The 18,993-nt window shown below is 38.0% G+C and overlaps 2 protein-coding genes across 2 annotated transcripts; one reads left to right on the forward strand and one right to left on the reverse strand.

The window, feature by feature from the left end:
• Positions 1–5,989: 5,989 nt before the first annotated feature.
• LOC145036256 (putative arabinosyltransferase ARAD1) lies at positions 5,990–8,075 on the reverse strand. Its single transcript, XM_078984712.1, has one exon. The coding sequence runs from the start codon at positions 7,606–7,608 to the stop codon at positions 6,196–6,198; it is 1,413 nt and encodes a 470-aa protein (XP_078840838.1). The 5' UTR covers positions 7,609–8,075; the 3' UTR covers positions 5,990–6,195.
• A 7,750-nt stretch (positions 8,076–15,825) lies between these two features.
• On the forward strand, positions 15,826–18,002 carry LOC144998221 (F-box/LRR-repeat protein At2g42720-like). The gene is made up of 2 exons (XM_078958037.1): positions 15,826–15,895; positions 16,307–18,002. The coding sequence occupies exon 2, from the start codon at positions 16,317–16,319 to the stop codon at positions 17,892–17,894; it is 1,578 nt and encodes a 525-aa protein (XP_078814163.1). The 5' UTR covers positions 15,826–15,895; positions 16,307–16,316; the 3' UTR covers positions 17,895–18,002.
• Positions 18,003–18,993: the final 991 nt, after the last annotated feature.

The following is an 18,993-nucleotide window of genomic DNA, read 5'->3' on the forward strand; positions in this document are numbered from 1 at the left end:
ATGGACAGGTTGACGAAGAGCGCTCACTTCCTTTCCATCAGTGAGAGCTCTTCTGCTAAGAGGCTGGCAGAATTGTATGTGAGAGAGGTGGTCTCGCGACATGGAGTGTCAATCTCGATTGTCTCAAATCGAGATGTGCGTTTCACTTCCAGATTTTGGAAGAAATTCCATGAGGAGTTGGGTACGAGGTTGCATTTTAGTACCGCATACCACCCGTAGACTGACGGATAGAGTGAGCGGATGATTTAGACGCTCAAGGACATGCTTCGAGCATGTGTGCTAGATTTCGGCGGGTGTTGGGACACGTATTTGCCCTTAGCGGAGTTTTCCTACAACAACAGCCATCATTCGAGCATTGGTATGCCACCCTTTGAGCTGTTGTATGGGAGGAGGTGTCGGACCCCCATTTACTGGGGAGAAGTAGGGCAGCGTGTGATGGGAAGTACAGAGATCGTGCTTCAGACGACTGAGAAGATTCAGTAGGTTTGGCAGAGGTTGCTAACCGCTCAGAGTCACCAGAAGATTTATGCGGATAGGCGACGATCTGAGTTCGAGTTTCAGGTTGGTGACTTCGTGCTCCTGAAGGTAGGGTAGCGTATCGTTTGGAGTTACCTGCGGAGTTGGACCAAATTCATGATACCTTCCATGTGTCGCAGCTGTGAAAGTGTATAGCTGACGAGTCGACGGTGGTGCCATTAGAGGATATTCAGGTGGATGTGGGCCTGAACTACATTGAGAAACCAGTGGCGATGCGGGATCGAAAGATCAAGGTCCTGAGGAACAAGGAAGTGCCTCTTGTGTAGGTCCAGTGGCAGCATCGGAAAGGGTTAGAGATTACTTGGGAGCCGCAGCGTGAGATGCGTGAGCAGCATCCAAAGTTGTTTTCAGAGTGAGACTTCGAGGGCAAAGTCTGATTCTAGTGGGGGAGAATTGTAACATCCAGATTCCCAGGTATATTATTTATTCATTAATTTTTTAGAGTTTGTGGAGGAACTCGGCGAGTTGGCACCAAGACTCACCGAATAGGGACACGGATGTTCATTCTAGTTCATGCCCAAACTCGGCGAGTCCATTCGTGGACTCGGCTAGTCCACGTTGTTTAGTGAATCCCTAATTTCCAGGGCTTGGGACCTATTTAAAGACCCTTATGGCCATCCATTTTGGCTACTACCCCCCAAAGAGAGAGTCTCAGATCGTTTGAGAAGCAAGGAGTGACCATTGTTGATCTTTGTGGTGTCATTTAGTAAGAAGAAGGAGGCTCTAGCCAAGGGAAAGCAAAGGAGGTTGCTATTCTAAGGACTAAAAGCTAAGATCATTCATTTGAGGTATTATTTCGACTCTTCTTCTATTTTGGGAAGGATATGTGGTTTTAGGGTTTCTTGTACCCTTGACTAAGTTGTTTTGAGGTCTAAATAGTCCCTTCTAGAGATAAGGCTTTGTACCTGGACCCATAGAGGTCTAGAGAGCCTTATTCTTCAAGATTTATGAAGAATAATGGAGGTCATGACCTTGGGTTAAGGTATTTGGGACAAAATCACCATTTGATGCCTATTGGTTGAGTTATAAGCATCAAGATTCAGACTTTACATGACATTTATGCTTGGGAAGGCCAGATCTATGGATTAGGGGCAAAAATCTGACCACAGGAGGTCAATAGAGTTTGTGCATGGCATGAACTCGGCGAGTAGGGTTAAGGTCCACGTAGATCACTCATTGAGCAGACCTGCCGAGTTGGGGGATAACTCAGTGAGTCAGAAGGGGGTTAAAAGACTGGAGTTCAAGGCGGTACTCGCCGATTTGTTCTTGAGACTCGACGAGTTGAGTTGAGGTAGCCCCGCGATTCATGCCAGGTGTGACTCGTCGAGCACAGGGTAGGACTCGACGTACCAAGAGGGGCAAAGAGTTAGTGGACATGTGTGTACTCGTCGAGTCACCAGAGTGCACTCGGTGAGTTGGGTCAAAGTTGATCGTTGACTTTTAGGGTTTGGTCAACAATGGGGTCCTTTAGTCAAGAGGGGGGTAAAATAGTCTTTTACCCTTCTGAGGGTGACAATAGAGGGTCGAGTCTAGCCTCGAGTGTTATGTTTATGAGGGTATTTACCTTGTGTGACTAGGCGGAGGCTAGGCAATACTTCTACCGAGTTAGAGATTTACGAGACGTCTGAGGTGAGTCTTCTCATTATGCCTTACCCGATGGGGTAATTATATGTGACCGAAGGGTCTTATATGTATGATGTATATGTGATGTAAGTTATATGTGATATGTTATGTGATATGAGCATGATGTGGGCCGGAAGGTCAAGATGATACGTACCGAAAAGTCAACAGAGTCTGGGATGGAAATCCCCTGAGACACTTGGATCGGAAGGTCCTATGGCCTGGAAAGGCGTATGGCTATATGTGGTATTTTGGGGAACTCACTAAGCATTCATGCTTACAGTGTTATGTGATATGTGTTTCAGGTACTAGCGATGATCGCGGGAAGTCACCGGCATGACTCGTACACATGCCTATTGGAGAATAAACATTTTGATCTTGGGGTTTTGTACTGATACAATGTTGATATAATGTTTTTATTTATGAATGCAAACTATATTTCATGGTTTTTCAAAAGTGAAAAATTGTTCAAATTTTTACAGTGTTACACTACGACTTTCGTTTAGATCACTAAGGCTAGATATCGCTCTAACATAAATTCACATTTTACGTCATTCAGCATCGCGATAGGTCATAACTTCTTCATTATAACTCGAATTTCGGCATTCTTTATATGCATGGAAACCTTGTGACATATACTACAACTTAGTTAAGATTATTCATTCTAAATAATCTTCTATCAACAAGTCATTTTTGACGCTTATCGTCTCTAAATTGACTAGCCCTAATCTACGGGCGTTACAGCGGTCCAGATAGGTTGTAGGCCCTGCGAGGCTGTATAGTCATGTCGAAGGCTCGGGAGCAGTCTAGATAGGCTGATGGCCTGCGTGGCGGTCCAGTCAGGCTAAAGGCTCATTATGCATGTTGTTATTGGTTATGTTATGTGGTGGTATCTTGGGTAAGACTCACTAAGCTTTGGGCTTACAATTTTTGGTTATGTTTCAGGTACTTTAGATGATCGCAGGAAGGCGATGACTTGATTATGCACCTCCTTATACTTTATGTTATGATTTCTAGGATTTTCTCTGATGTTAAACTATTTTGAAAACAATTGTAAGCAATGGATGGTTTTGGAAAGTTTGAAAAGTTTAAAATTTTTATGAATTTTATGGATCTTATACTTTTATTATAAATTTCTCTGTCAAAAACGGTGTGTAAAAAATTCTCAGATCTTAGTTTGAGTTTCGATTCACACAAGTGTTCCTCGAAATCCCTCAAACCAGGGCTCTGATACCAACTTGTAACATCTCATTTTCACATCAAAATTTTTCATTTTTAATTGAGGTAAAACTACTCATTTTTAAAATACAAGTTAAGAAAACCATTTTTTCCAAGGTACATTATTTAAAATCAAGTATTATAGTAAACGCGAAATCTTCATTGTTGCAGATGCATGTGTATAGTCATGCATTCATCTCCCCACGATAATTGATGATACCGGAAAACAATAACAACTGGGTAAGTGCAAAGCTTAGTGAGTTATCCCAAAATACCACACACAATAGAACATATACAAACATGCATATTGATCCCACAATCATCGGACTAGATTACCTCGGGTATGTTGGCCTACCACCTGAAACTAACCACTCTTCCCGAGCCTCCATGCCTATGGCTTACATCTGGCCCACACCTGGTATCTTGTCCTACAACATACAACATGTAACAATCATCAATTTCTGGTCAAGTCAAAGTTAAACAAAGTCAATGAGTCAAATCGGTAAACTCAACTAGTTCTTGTATGATAGGACTCACTCTATGTTTACTAATGTACAAACTCTTTATCTTAATATAAAGTATCACTTGGAAGTTTCATATGTTCATAAATTCTAAACCCTAACCAGGGTGAGTGATGTAACAACTCTATAAAGCACGATTATGTACCCTTCGGGGGTGTGAAACACTCATAACAAAGCATAATAATAGGGTTTACGAACCTTGCCTTATAGGGCCAAATTAAATCAAAGGCTACAGACAAAATCTCTCAAAATCTCTCCCACTCTATCTCTATCTCTCGCAAAAATCTCTCCAAATCTCTCTCAAATTTCTTGGTAATAAAAATCACCTTTTCCAATGTGTATATGAACATTCATGCCATCTCGAACCTCCCCTTAGTCGAAAACAACTTAAAACGAAAGAAGAAAGTCAAAAAGAGGCTTGAAGGTTCGCAGGTTACTGTTCACCTGCTAACCTTCGTAGGCATTCACAACCTCCTTGCCCAAGTTCGTTTTTGGTAAGAGGTTCACTTCTAGACGAGAGGTTTCTCTTCTGACCCTCTCGCAAGCAAAGTCGGGCACATTGGCACCCTACCCGATTCCATTCGTTTCTGGTCGGCATCGTTCGCATCTTCTCGACTAGGTTCGCATCGGACACTCTCACAGAGAGCCTCACCTTCGCTAAAACAAGTAAGGAAGCTGTGGAGTACACACTTGTTTAAGTTTGATCAAGTTTTCAAAGTACATTATCATTTAGTGGTAAAGCCGCTAAACGAACGGGGGTCCGGGGCAGCGCCCCTGGGAGCGGGGTCCAAGGGCCGACAGCTCCTGGCGGGGTCCAACGGGCAGAGCCCTTGAGCGGGGTCCAAGGGACAGTTTTCTGACAAAGATCCTAAAGTAAATTTTTGTCTCATTTCTCGTATATACGAAACTATCATCAAAACATTCTAAATTCTTATCTCTCTGAGTCTTGTCCAATCAAAGATTAGGGAGTGCCACCCCCAATACTTTGATTTGATAGTGAAATCACAATTCGCAGAATTTCCAAGGCTATTATTATCCTATTTTTCTAACAAAAAATTGGGTTGATTTTGTGTGTGTATTTGTAGGGGAAGGTAGTTGGTAATGGTTTCAGAATAAATGGTTGAAGTTCACCAATGATAGAAAGTAGAAAATGGTTGAAGTTCATCAATGATAGAAAGTGGGGGAGTGAAAGGGGTATGAGGGGGTGATCTTTCTCAAATCCATCAAAAAAGAAGTGGGAAACTCAACAGTAAGTTCATTAAGGGGTTGGACATGGTTAGGGCAAGGTGGGCAAGGTAATGTGTGATCGTTTGTTATTGAATAGTAACATATTTTTAATTAAATGATAAAATGGTAAAAAAAAGTTTTAGCTAATACAAAATTGTCATTTTTATATATAGGGGGGTGTTAGATTGGGATAATATGTGGCCGTTTGTTATTGAATACCAACATATTTTTAATTAAATGATAAAATGGTAAGAAAAAGTTTAGCTAATACCAAATAGTCATTTTTATATTACATACTATAAGCCAAAACCACAACAAACTTATACTCTAAAGATATTTTTGCAAAAAAAATAAAAATAAATAACTAAAATAAATAAATAAAACTTTTTTGGACGTAAGATTGTCGGTACAACCCTTAATGATGATTTATACATGAGATTGTATAAGATGTACAGTTTGGGTATCTTTGTTTGTTAGAAGTTGTTAGTCAAAAGATGTAAAGTAAGAAATTAAAAGCTCTAAAAATCAACTTGAATAGTTTTGGATTAAGTGTATATTTGACAAAAACTAGTTTATTGTCTTTATTATATGAGTGTTTAATAAAATAAAATGAAAGCTTTTAAAATGTAAAATTACAAAAATAGAAACAACAGTTTAAAAGCTATATATGAAACATAATAAATAGAAGGGTGATTATAAAAATTGATTAAAAAGTTTAAGAGGCTTTTTTCTTAAACGTTACATAAAATAACTTTTAGATTTTTGAACGTTTCGTTTAAACTAAAAATTAAAAACATGCATTGACAAATAAAGTTTTTTTGTTTAAATCGAACATTTTATCAAAAGCTAACTAAAAGCGACCTCAAACGTTTCGTACAAAACTCGTTCTATGAGTTTTTGTTTTAAATAAAGGATTATTATCATGCAAACTAACAACCGTCATAAGCTAAACATCATATCAAATTACAAAACTGTGAACGATTCATGAATTCCTAAACACTTTTCCATCTACAAATTCTATTTGTATTCCTTATATTCTAACAATTCTATCTTCTAACTCCAACGTCTTCTTTCAAACTGTTAAATTTCTAGGCAATTGGAAAAACTTCCGGTCCGGTTTTCCAAATCTTGAAAACCGGTTTGCAACATGTAACCGCCTCTTTATAACCGGAACTTTCTTCAAAACCCCTCTCCATATCATCTGCACTGCATCACCTTTCACAGAAGGATACCGATAGTCAAAATAATGTTTGACTTCTTGAAGCTTCTTCCATTTTCGAGTCCACTCATCTCTCCCAATACTTCTAATAAAATTGATCAAAAACCCCTCTTTTATAGCATCAGACGTCTTCACAAAAACACAAAACTCCGAGTAATCAAGAACATCTTCAAATGGTAGTTCAATTTCATCGCTAATAATCACAGGAACACAGTGGCTAACAATGGCGTCAAACAAACGGTTGGAAGACGGGGTGTCACCTGCGATGTTTAAACAGAATTTTGAAGATCGCATTCCTTTTGTAGCAGAAGGAACCCCTTGCTTTTGAACACTTCCGAATTTGAAATGAACGTCTTTTTCTTTCTGTAAAAGGTAGAAGATTTCTTGACGGATGAAACCTCCGTCTTTTCTGTAAATGGCGCCTTGGAAGAACAGTAAAATGGGCCGGGTATCGAAAGTTGATGAATCGTTGGTGTAGCTTTTGATTATGTGTTTGTAAGGTGCGATTAGATCTTTATCGATGTTTGCAATAGTTGGTGGATACCTTCCGAAATCTGAAAGGATAAACATGGCGGGCCATAGCTGATATCTCGCATCGAGTAAGCTGTTGGGATGATGAGCGACAATAATGTGGTCTATGCCGCCGGATCTTTTCCATTCGGGTTGACCCGTTAGGTATTTGACTAACTTCTGTTGTAGTTCTTTGTTCCTGTTGGTTTTTTGATGAGGGTTTAACCTAGAAAATCGATTGAAGCATACGGAAGAGAAGAAGGGGACGAAGATGACGTCAGCTTCACTCGAGTTATAAACTCTAATGGCGGTTTGAGTGTTTGAGGATAAAAGGTCTAGAGTGAGCCAGTACGCTACGCTATGTTGCAGGTTTAATCCGCCGGGGTACTCCGGCACTTTTGAACGGAGATCCGGCCATATATTCTTACCCTCTGGTTTCCAGTACAGGATCTCGAAATGGAATTCTGGTGGTAAATCGTACATGAAGACTCTAAGAATTTCTGGTTGTTGATGATGGATTGATTGTGCATTGTGGGTCGGAGAATTTGGGGTGGGATTGTGATTGTCGATGGTGGAATGTTGCCTTGAATGGGGTAATAGATTGTGATCGATGAGTCGAGATCGGCCGTCGGAGGTTAAGAGTAAGAACCATGATAACACGAACACCATTAATGCAATTGACAACAAACCGAATAATGATTTCATTGATAGAAACCCAGTTGAAGACGAAGAAGAACCTGTATTTCTTTCAGCCATTTCGTTGAACAGGTTCTGGGAAATAACATGTAGCGTTACTTCATGTTGAATTCGATCTCGAGGGGTCAAAGATTGAAGAAAGTTCAACCCCAAGAACCGAAGAAGATTAAAAAGCCTCCATCGATGGTTTACATTGACGATAATACTTTTGAATTTTCGTCAACCAGGGTTCAGAATCTGAAATAAACATAAACCCTTTTGAAATTGGAGGAAAAAATGGAGAAATCGAAAGAAACCCAGTTGAAAATTTGAATCAAATTTCAATGCCCAACAATGAAGGAAAGAATCAAAGAGCGAAAAGGAGGAAACAAAACAGATTGTTGCTTGATGCAATGCAACTTCTTTCTTTCTCCAATTTTCTCTCTCTCTTTCTTTTTCTCTCCGAATCTCACTATGTCTTTGCCTTCTCACCCTCCAACCAAGTCTGGCAAAAATTCAAGTCGGCTGAAAATGGGGGGATCCATCCTTTTTTTTTCACTTTTTATTATTGTTGCAACTCATTTTCCCTTTCTTTTAAATAAATATCATATATTTTAAATATTTGAATTATATAATTAATTGTGTTGGACTTTTAGATATTACAAAAGTAACATGTACTCGATTGGTGTGATCGGACAATCCTCTGGTTTACCGGAAATTCCTAGTCACCACTTACCAAAACTAGAAATGGGCCAAGCTTTTGGGTCCCAACTCCCAACCCTAAAAGGATATTTAATAGTTAATACATTGTAGGGCTTGCCCTAGGCCCTAAGGTGGATGTAACTTGTAAGTTTATATTGTACTATCTTACTAAAAGTGTGTTAAAAAAGAGTTATTTACTAAAATTGATCTTAGTTGTTAATTACTAAAAATCGAGAAAATTGTAAATGTAGCAAAATATGTTAATTATTTTGTAGAAAATACCCCAAAAAAAAAAACTTCAATTATACTTTAAATCATCAAAATCGTAGATGAACTAAGCTCATCTGCGAACGTAGAAGTCGCTAATGCATAATCATATGCTTTAGTGATTTGTACGTTCGTAGATGGCTGTTTTATTTTTTTATTTTTTATTTTTTTATTTTTGTTGTATAAATACTTGTTTTGAATGCTTAAAATCATAGATGAACTAAGTTCATTTGCGATTTCCTTTGGTTCCAACTGTGATTTTTGGATTTTTTTATTATTATTATTTTGATTACGAAATTGATAGGGTTTGATTACGAAAAAATTTAATTATATATAAAGTTTGTAAAATATTATCACTTTAGTTATTTCTTTGGAAAAAAAATTTTAAACCTCTCTAATAAAATGAATGAATATTTAGTTTGCATTATAACTAGTGGGAGATGGAAAGTTATGGAAACAAATCTTGAATATGTATATCCACAGGAAGGTATCTTTGAAGTCACTTGGATATTTTCTGAGTATATTAGTTATATTGAGTCTGTATCTTTGGTGAGAAGGAAAACCGGTTTGTTAGACAAATATAAAATTAATCTTCATTTACATCATCCTGAATTGAATCATTATATAGCCATAGTTGAATACATGAATGTTAAAATGTTGATCAATGTAATCAAATCGATTGGAGGAAGGGATGTGAAAGTCTTTGTAGTGGCTGATGAAGCTGATGCGGTTATTGTTAGGGTCAGGATCCTTACAATTTTCAGGATCCCCAAAATATCCAGGATCCTCGGCTACATCAGGATCCCGGTTAATTACCGTTATTATTTTTATTAATATTTAACCATCATATTTTGTCTATAACTAATACGTGTGCAGAAGTAGTCAAGAGAAGACCAATTATCACCGAAGAACCATCTCAACTATGTTAAAGACCCGAAATACTTTGTCAAATAATGTTTATGAAGCTGGTCATAGAGGATCCCGGAAATATCGGACATCTTGTTGGCTAGATTAGACTATAAATTGACACTTGTAATCCGCACATAACACACTGTTCTCTAGTCTAAGCTCACCTTATGAAATTCTATACTCATTCTTACTAAGAACTCGTTGTAATTTTTATTTTATATCACTAAAATCATCAAGGCAGGTGATCATTATCACCTCCCAAGGTTTTATGCCGGAGATCCTAACAAGGATCAAGGGTTTTCCTTGCAAAACATTGTGTAATTTTTCTTTTACTACTTGATATTACACAATCTGAACATCGCCTCTTATTCAATTTGGTTTATTAGTACTTGTGTAATTATTGACCAAAACAGTTTGGCACCCACCGTGGGGCAGTGGTGTTCAAAATTTTCGAAAAAATCATGTCTACAAAACCGATCCTCTCTTCGTTCTCTGCTCCTTCCATTACAACCAAAAACCTACCACCTCCTCCGAGTGGACCCCTTACTTAGACGAAAACGCCTGACACTTCCATGAAAAGCACCCGCTCAATCGTTAATCCATGAAGTTTGGGATCCTCAAGACTCCATGATTTAACTGCCTCGGTCACCATTACAGATGTCTTCACTATGATGAGGAAAATGACGCAACAGGTGACCCAACATCAGGAGGAGAATAGAGCACTACTCAAAGAAGTGGAGATGATGAAGGCGGAATTCTAGAAATCCCAGGAAACTACGCCCACTGTTGTGCAACCAAGGATCCTGGGCTTAATGCAGGATCCTCGGAAAATCGCCAAAAGGACGTGATTCCTACCACTGTGTCGTCACCCTGGGGGGGGGGGGGGAGGGGACTATGGAAAACTGAGCGTACATGATCAATGATCTCAATGAGCCCTTCAACACTCTAGAAACCTTGATTCAGGTAACTTCTTAAACAAGAATACTATTAATACTAACTCTGCTAACGTTGATGCAGGAATAAACCCAAACATGGCCAAGGAACTTCTACAATTAAGACAAATGATCTCTAGTGTACCCAGACTGGTCCAACCAATACTAGAAGCATCTCCTACAAGCCACAGGAACTCAAGATTTTCTCTCACGATAGCCGATACCGAAGTTCCTAAACGTTTCCAAACTCCCATCATGAAGCTATACGATGAAACCACGTACAGATCCTGAAGAGCATATAGCCCGATACAAAGAAAGGATAGAGATCATTCCAATCTCAGGGCATTTGAAGGAAGCTTGCCTATGCAAAGGCTCTGGTTCAACCCTTATAGGATTATCCCTCAAATGGCTACTAAACGTTCCGCCATACTCTATTACTTCTTTTGCACACTTAGTTATGTAACATCCCGAAATAGCAAGAGTTGTGTGGAAGGGCTAAAAGTGTAATTTGGGAAAGAGTGACTCGTCGAGTCCATGGATGGACTCGGCGAGTAGAGTCGCGACTTGGTTGCGTGTTAAATAGCCGACTCGGCGAGTCATTGAGATGGACTCGGCGAGTAGGCGCTGAGTGGAGAAAACCCTAATTCCCGGGGTTGAGCCCTATATAAAGAGCCTTATGTTTCCTCCCCAGCCTCTTTATCACCCCTTTGAGTCCTTGAAGCCCTAAAATCGTGGAGAAGCACCATTGTTGAGTGGATTGGAGCTTGGAGAAGTAATTGTTGAGGAAAGTTTGGAAGTTTGAAGGTGTGGAGCAAGGGGTTTTGCTTGGATTCGAGTTTCCTTGCAGTTTAGGGCACCCTTTGAAGGTAAAATCTCGTTCTTAAGCTGCTTTTGTCTTGTCTCTTCATTTTGGGGTTTGGGGGGAAACTTATCTTGGGTTATTTTGGAGTCTAAAGGTTGGATCTGAGGTTGCTACCTCAGATCTGGAATGGAGGAGGGTTAGAATGCAGGAAAGCCCTTGTATTGAGTGTTAGATGAAGCTATCTTGTCCCAAACCTTAGCCCTAATGTGCAAAATGCATAGATCTCTGTGGATTCACGTAAAGATTGCCACTTTACGTGATGGATGAGTTGTATGTCACACCCCAAAACCAAGAATGGCGGAAACGTTCTGGGGCGGAGGACGTCATGTAAAGTATCACAACACAGTAAATGTAAATAAGCAAACAACATCATCCATTGCATTAAATATAAAATTTTAATACAAACGTGTTCCGTACAGTTTTAGACACCAAAAATATAATTTAAATCAAAATAGTATGATGAGTCTTGAATGCGCTCCATCTTCTCAAAAGCTAGCATCGGTACCTGACTACTGATGACCTGAGAATACAAGTTATTTTGAAAGAGTTTATCAGCATTAAGCTGGTGAATTCATAAATATTTTAGTGTCAAGGTTTGTTATCAAAACGTTTGAACCTGTTGCCAATATGAGTTGTAAATGTATGTAAGTGTTTGTAAAAGTTTGAATCTCTCAGAAAAACCTATATTTTCTGTTAAAGTAGCCCTCTACCAAGGCTTAACTGTTTTGTATGCTCGTTTGATGTAAAAGTGTGTAATTTCCCAAGTGTAACTATCATTTAACAAAATATAGCTTGTACATTAAAGTTTAAGTGAGGTTATCACCAAAATGTAATGGGTAAATTATTGTAGTACGGTAGTTTTGTTTTATATGAACTACTGCTGTACTAACTACCTTAAACCGGGTTTATATTAAGGTATCGTGTGATAAATTGCACCATACTATCGACTGGTAACATCGACAACGTATAGTCGAAAAATAAGGTATGACGTTTGGCACCCGCAGACCTATCGGTCCCACTGTAGCTAACAACGAGGTGTAGGATAGTCAATCCAGTATAGATCTATACGCAAACTCACGCTCTCCCTCCAAGAGACTCTGGCTACAACTCGGGTCATGACAATTAAGACATGCTCCCATACAGTGGATCACAATTGTTAACGTATTCGTGTATATGCAATAAAATGTTACTTGTTCTAGTATCGTTGTATATGTTCTCTTAGTAATAAGTATTGACTCCTAAATGAACTGACTCGTTGATCTAGAAATTATAGTAGTATGATCCCGTGTTACCCCGATGGTAACTTACTAACGAGGTGCTGATAAGTATGAATATGGAAGTACTTTTATGTCAATACATGTATATATGATATATAACTAATATTGAAACGACCCTCAGATGGTCACCCAAAATTCCACCAGACCACATCCAAATCGAGGAAAAGGAAATAGGACAGGTGGCTTTCCTAAGCCCTTTAAACATTATTTATACAGCTATACATATATGGGCATGCAAATTTATAGGTAGTAAAACAAAGTTTACAATAAAGCATTTGATAAGTAAAAGAGTTTGTAAAACATTTTGAAGTAAAACAGTTTGAACAGTGATAAAATCATTGGTTTCCTAGTTATTAATCACATGTGATTAATGCAATCACATGTGATCGAAGCAATAACTATAAGTGTTTAACGTGTATTTCCCCCCCCCCCCCCATAAAGTATTTAAAACATTTAAAAGCATTTCAAAGGTTGAATAAAGGGGTATGGTCCATTTGGGTTGCATGGCATTGCAACGTTTGGATAGACTAAATGAGAGAAAGGACACTTAAGGATTATTAATATATTATAAGTTCTAATATATTAATAATATTATTTAATTAGTATTGATCAAAGAATTAATTTGGAATTAATTAAGTGATCAAAATGAGACTAATTAAATATATAGGGTTGATTGTGTAAATGATCTATTCTTGTATAGTGGGCTGATGATCCATGGTTTGTATGGATTGGGTTAAAACCCATAAGGTGCTCCATGGATAGTCCATGGAGATTACAAACTCATGGATCATGGAATATGGAAATCCATGGCAATTAGGGTCTACATGGTGTAACCTTACTCGTGTCACAACTATAGTCGATTTTGAGGTGTTAGTGAACTTCTCTCAAGGTTATTCCAAGTATTGTGGTGTTGTGTGAGGCATTTGAGGCATCACACTTGAGGTGCTAGGCTCACAAGGTTCTCAAGGAATCCAAACAACAAAATGTATGTTCTTCTTCTAGCATTTATGTTTAAAAGTTCCCCATGTTATGCTAGATAAGTTAAGAACCTTGGAAAAACAATTTTGCATGTATCTTAGTAAAACATAGATCCAAGGTTTATAGGGTTGCATGTGCGCCTTAGGAGTGTTAGAATTCTCAAAACCCTTCAATAATACACCTGAATAATGCATTTTATCCTCAAACACCAGGAGTGTACACTACAATATGTTAATCATCAGGACCAAGGGCTTTCACCTCTTTTCCAACCTCTTGAACCCCACCATTATAATCAATTGATAACATTTTTGCCACCACAATTAAGGAATGAGCCACAACCAATTAAAAAAATTACTTATTGATTCTTTCTTTCTCAGATGAAAGAAGTTATTACACTGCTTACGTCGTGAGACGAGGCTTCTCACGTCGTGAACTCGGTTATAATCCATATTGGACACAGACTCTAGCCTCCGGGTGCTTATCTTCTGGAAAGTTATCACTTACGTCGTGAGATATGGTTCCTCACGTCGTGAGGTCGTCTTTTGGCTGAAAAATTCATCTTTTAAGCTCCAATTGTCCAAAGTTATGATCATTAATTGTCGCTTTTTGTCCTTATTCCTCAAGATTGCTCATTTTTGGCGGCACATAACAATTAAATCTTATAAGTGCCATATAACTTTGCAAATAACCATATATTAATAAAAATGTATTAAAATATTGCCTGAAAATATGTTTAAATGTGGCAATATCAAAGAAGTTTATTAAAGCAAAAAATAGTAAGTAAGGTATGTAACTTACATCAGTCAAATTCCTTTTTCTCTTCAATCTTCTCCTCTTTCTTTACCTAAGCATCTGAATATCTGAACTGTGTATATGATGAGAAAACGTCAGCAACTTAGATTTTAAATCAACCATGGTTATCTTCTTTTGCTTGTTAGTTTCCATGAAATGAAATCTTTGATTTATCCCCACTAGTTGTTCCACAGTTAAAATTCACTAATTATCTAGATTCAAGATATACAACATTTAAAATGTTTAAAAAGAAAACCTAAAGTTTTTCATCTTTATATAATTGTACCATAATGCACCACCATCTATCTATACATAATAACAGAGGCGGACATAAAAGTGTCACATACATGAGTGGACACCACACCGGCAACCACATTACAACACTCCAAAACAACATACAACATCAAACAACTAAAACATTAGCTATCACATTGTTATATGTTTTTTTGACCAATTTACATAAAAAAAAAATCAAATTCAAACGTAGAATATATTATCACCTGCTATATCAAATTTGGTAAAATTTTCATAAAAATACCTTGGAAAACAAACCATCAAACATTTGTAGCATCAGTTGATTACGGTTCTATAATAGAAATTCCAAAGAGAAACTACATACCATCGATACCTGAAATAGTTAAGCCCAAAATTGAAGAAAAGAAACCATGGTGGAGGGAAAGCAACTGGAATTTTAAGGGGTTTGGTAGGAGAATCGGTGAGGAACGATAGTAAAGACTATAATATGTACTAACCATCTCTAAGAAATCGATTTCCCTCATCGGTGAGGAATGATGTTATTCAAAACCCTACATTTGAAAAATAGGAGAAGGTGGAAGCAGACCAGAAGAAAAGTGGTACAAGGAGATAAAATCAATCGTTTTCAGAATCGATGGTGCATGGTGGTTCGCCGACTTCTTCCGACGCAGGAGGCGACGACCTATGTGCACCGGTTCCCAGACAGCCATGATTCCTCAAAAATGACAGTACTTTGTCTTCTGTTTCCCAAACCGATGATACATGGTATGCTTCATGATGGGTGGTGGTATTAGACCAGTGAAGGTGGAACATAATAGAAAGGAGAAGGAAAGCGGTTGAAGAAACAAAGTAAAATGAGTTTTGAGGTATTGAGGCGATGTATTGTATGTTCTATGCGTCTGATTGGAAGCATTGGGCGGTGGCATCAGACCAGTGAACAGTGGAACATAACACATATCCAGAACGTGGGAGGCAGTGGAGACATTTGAGGCGGTGGATGGGTGTGTGTAGAAACATAACACGTAGCCAACACTGATAACACGTAGCCAACACTTACCGATAATAAAAAATAAAATAAAAAAATAAAAAAATTGGTTTTGGTCCAACAGAAAAAATATTGTTCCTAAGGAAACATATATATATATATATATATATATATATATATATATATATATATATATATATATATATATATATATATATATATATATATATTATTTAAAGAAGTTTATTAACTATATATATTTTATTTAAAGAAGTTTATTAACTATATAAAAAAAAATCTAACACTAAAATCTACAAACGAGGAATATAAAGGTACGTATCTCACCGTCTGCCTGCCTGCCTGCCGCTAGCCTTACCCTATCGCTTGTATCTCGATCTTTGTTATCAAGGTAAATCCTAGTATCTGTTTTGCATGTTATTGAGTAGATGTAAATCGTCCATATGAACAATCGAAAGCGAAGCACAACCCTAGATTTGAAGAATGTGTGGGGGCGGTATTTGGAAGAAATATAAAAAGTATTCGGGGGATGAAATTCATTGTGTAAATTTGAGTAACTGTGCAGCCAAACATGATTGCAAGCTGTGTGTAATGTAGGATTTTATTTATATGGTGGAGGTATTGTTGACAAAACCCCTAAATCTGTTCGTCATTCTATGTATATGGATGGATTTGCAAATCAGTATTAGTTATTGAAGTTGAAAATCCATATCGACATGCAAAATTTTAGGCATCGTTTGGATTCGTTTTTTCTTGTTAAATTGTTAGAATGAAATCTAATATTGTTATGATTATGAATCAGGCAGTTGGCGATGAGGAGTGTAGAAGACGTCGAGGAGTTGATGCAGCATATACAATCGCGGTTGCCGATAGAAGAGGCAGCACGCACGAGCGTGTTGTCAAAGCCATGGCTACACGCTTGGTCAACCCTCCCTACCCTCAGGTTTCATGTCGACGAAACAAAGCATTTAAACATGGTCGACCTCACCCTGAGCAGGTATCTCCGTGACAACATACCGATCGAAAGGTTAGAGCTTGATATATACATTAATGACGTGGAGTCGTCTTCTCTTGCTGAAAAGTGGATCCGGTCAGTAGTGACAAGTAGTAGCCTTAAAGAACTTTCCCTCTCAGTCTCACTTACGGGGGCCTCGCTTACATTGCCAGATGAGATACTCTCCGCCGCTAAAAACCTAAGTAAGTTAAGGGTTACTTCAGCTTCTAGGCAGGGGGTCCATTCTGTTTGGATGAAGAGCAATAGCATCATGAATTGTGTCTGTGTGTCTCTACGAGAAGTTGTGTTGAGTGGTGTGCGCTTAAGTCAAGAGGTACTTGATGCCATATTCTCGTCTTGCAGCTTTCTCGAGAAAATAGATCTTTATCTTGATAAGCAGGAGGAGGGCCGGGGTCGCAGCATTATCAAGATCAAAAACCTTGCTCGTCTTCACGAAATAAGAATATATTCACACGATGGAGACTCGACTGATTTGGAAATCAGTGATCTTCGGTTGTTTAGATGCAACTTGTTTTTTGGGCAGTTTGGACGACCGGACCCTCGTCCATTCAGCGCGTATTCAATATCATTAGGAAGCAGCGTGACTGAATTATGGTTAGGGGGTCTCATCACAGACGAGTCATCTCTAGAGATGATCAAGTCGGGGTTTCCTTTTCTTGAGAGTTTGACCCTTGATATGAGATGTTGGACATTGGGAATCTTCCATTTCACATGTGAGTCTCTCAAGACGTTGTCCCTTATGTGGTCATCCCCACGCAGGCAGATCATCGACATACAAATTTATGCTCCAAAGTTACTTGATTTCGTCTTCGTTGGCTACACATTGCCTAGCTTTAAGTTTCCGGACTCTACTCTCCTTGTTCAAACCAAGTTCGTGCTCACACTCGACACACCCCTTGATGCATCCTTTTTTCTTAAGATGAGGGAAGCACTCACGTTATCGGCCAAGTGCCATGTTAGTATAACAATTAAGAACTATAAGCCATCATTGGATATCGACCTTGATGATCTAAGAACAAGGCTCCTGTTTCCCCCTGCTAACAATGTGCAACAGCTGGAGTTTCAAATGGTTGAGGTTGAGGATGAATGCCGCTCCCCGTTTTTCGATGCATTTTTTGAAATTTGCCATCCCAAGCACGTATTTGCAAAGCCAGAGGTGGCTTCTGGACACACCAACCACTTCTTTCTGCTCATGCTCAGGGAGGTCTTGGAGAAGAAGAAGAAGAAGACGACAACAACAACCAGAAGAGGCCCGTATTGGCCTCGTTACCTCAAACATGTTCGGATAAGACGTCATCATCAATGGGAAACCCTCACAAATTCCCACCGGACGTTTCTGGACAAGCCCACCCACTTCAAACTCAACTGGCGCTAATCCTTACTTATTTTCCTTTTTGCTTATCTTTTTCTTTTTATTGTTTAAAGTATGTTTATGAATATGTCATGTTTTATCTTTATGTGTTGCTACAAACATACAATAATCATGAATGCAAGTTTATTTGAATAAACATATAATACTCCTAACGCTTTCACCAAGTGAGAGTTTTGCTGGCGTGATCATACTCATTGGCCATGTGAGGTTATTCCCACTCAAATGATCAAATCTAACTCATTTAACACCAACGAATCATCTTTCAGAAGATCAGTCGGAATAAAACCCAAAAACTTGTTGTTTGAGAGCTTAAGAACTTGAAGATCACAGGGGAAATTAAAACTTGGAATTGTAGCTCAAATCAACATAACTGATTAAGCTTGTAAATCAAACATAACTAAGCTGATTGTAAAAGAATTTTAACAATTGAAACTAGGAACCTAAAAATGGAATCTGCATTCCAGATGATTGTAAAAGAATTTGAACAATCGAACAAGTCCTTGGTAGTTGATCGATGTATACACGATTGGTTGATCGATCTAATTGATAAAGGGGCTGGATTGGTGGCAGTGAAAAATCGAATGTACATTATGTATATATGAAGCCTAGCTAGAAATAACGTTCAAAGATTCAAATTGAATATTATATGTGGGTTAGACGCTTAAGATAATCGGCTAAAGAAAAAAAAATTACTCTTTAAAGTGTCTAAAAAACTACCAAGGATGAAAAACGGGTCAAGAAAAATACCTTTTAGGATTCAATAAAATCTAATCAGTTGCTGTTTTTTTTTTTTTTTTAATCTTAATAACGTTTTGAGATGAACGCAAAAACAATCGAAATAACACCGGGAGATAAAGTGGACAACCATAATCCGGAAAAACACGAAGTGCACTATATTTCAAATTTGGGAGAATTTCATATATGTCCTTCTTAAACCTCAAAATATCATATTTGTCCAGCTTAATTTCTTAATATCATATTTACCCTTCATAAACCTTCAAAATATCATATTTGCCCAAATCCTTTTTTATAATGTTTTTAATATTTTATAATCATTTTTTATAACTTAAAATTACTATAATAATTAAAAAATTTAACGATA

Source organism: Lactuca saligna, chromosome 1 (genome assembly GCF_052625555.1).
Source record: "Lactuca saligna cultivar CGN05327 chromosome 1, ASM5262555v1, whole genome shotgun sequence".
NCBI classification, from domain to species: Eukaryota; Viridiplantae; Streptophyta; class Magnoliopsida; order Asterales; family Asteraceae; genus Lactuca; species Lactuca saligna.

Bases quoted from the DNA above. Each gene is read 5' to 3' on its own strand.
- LOC145036256 (XM_078984712.1), bottom strand. From the start codon at position 7,608: ATGGCTGAAAGAAATACAGGTTCTTCTTCGTCTTCAACTGGGTTTCTA.
- LOC144998221 (XM_078958037.1), top strand. From the start codon at position 16,317: ATGAGGAGTGTAGAAGACGTCGAGGAGTTGATGCAGCATATACAATCG.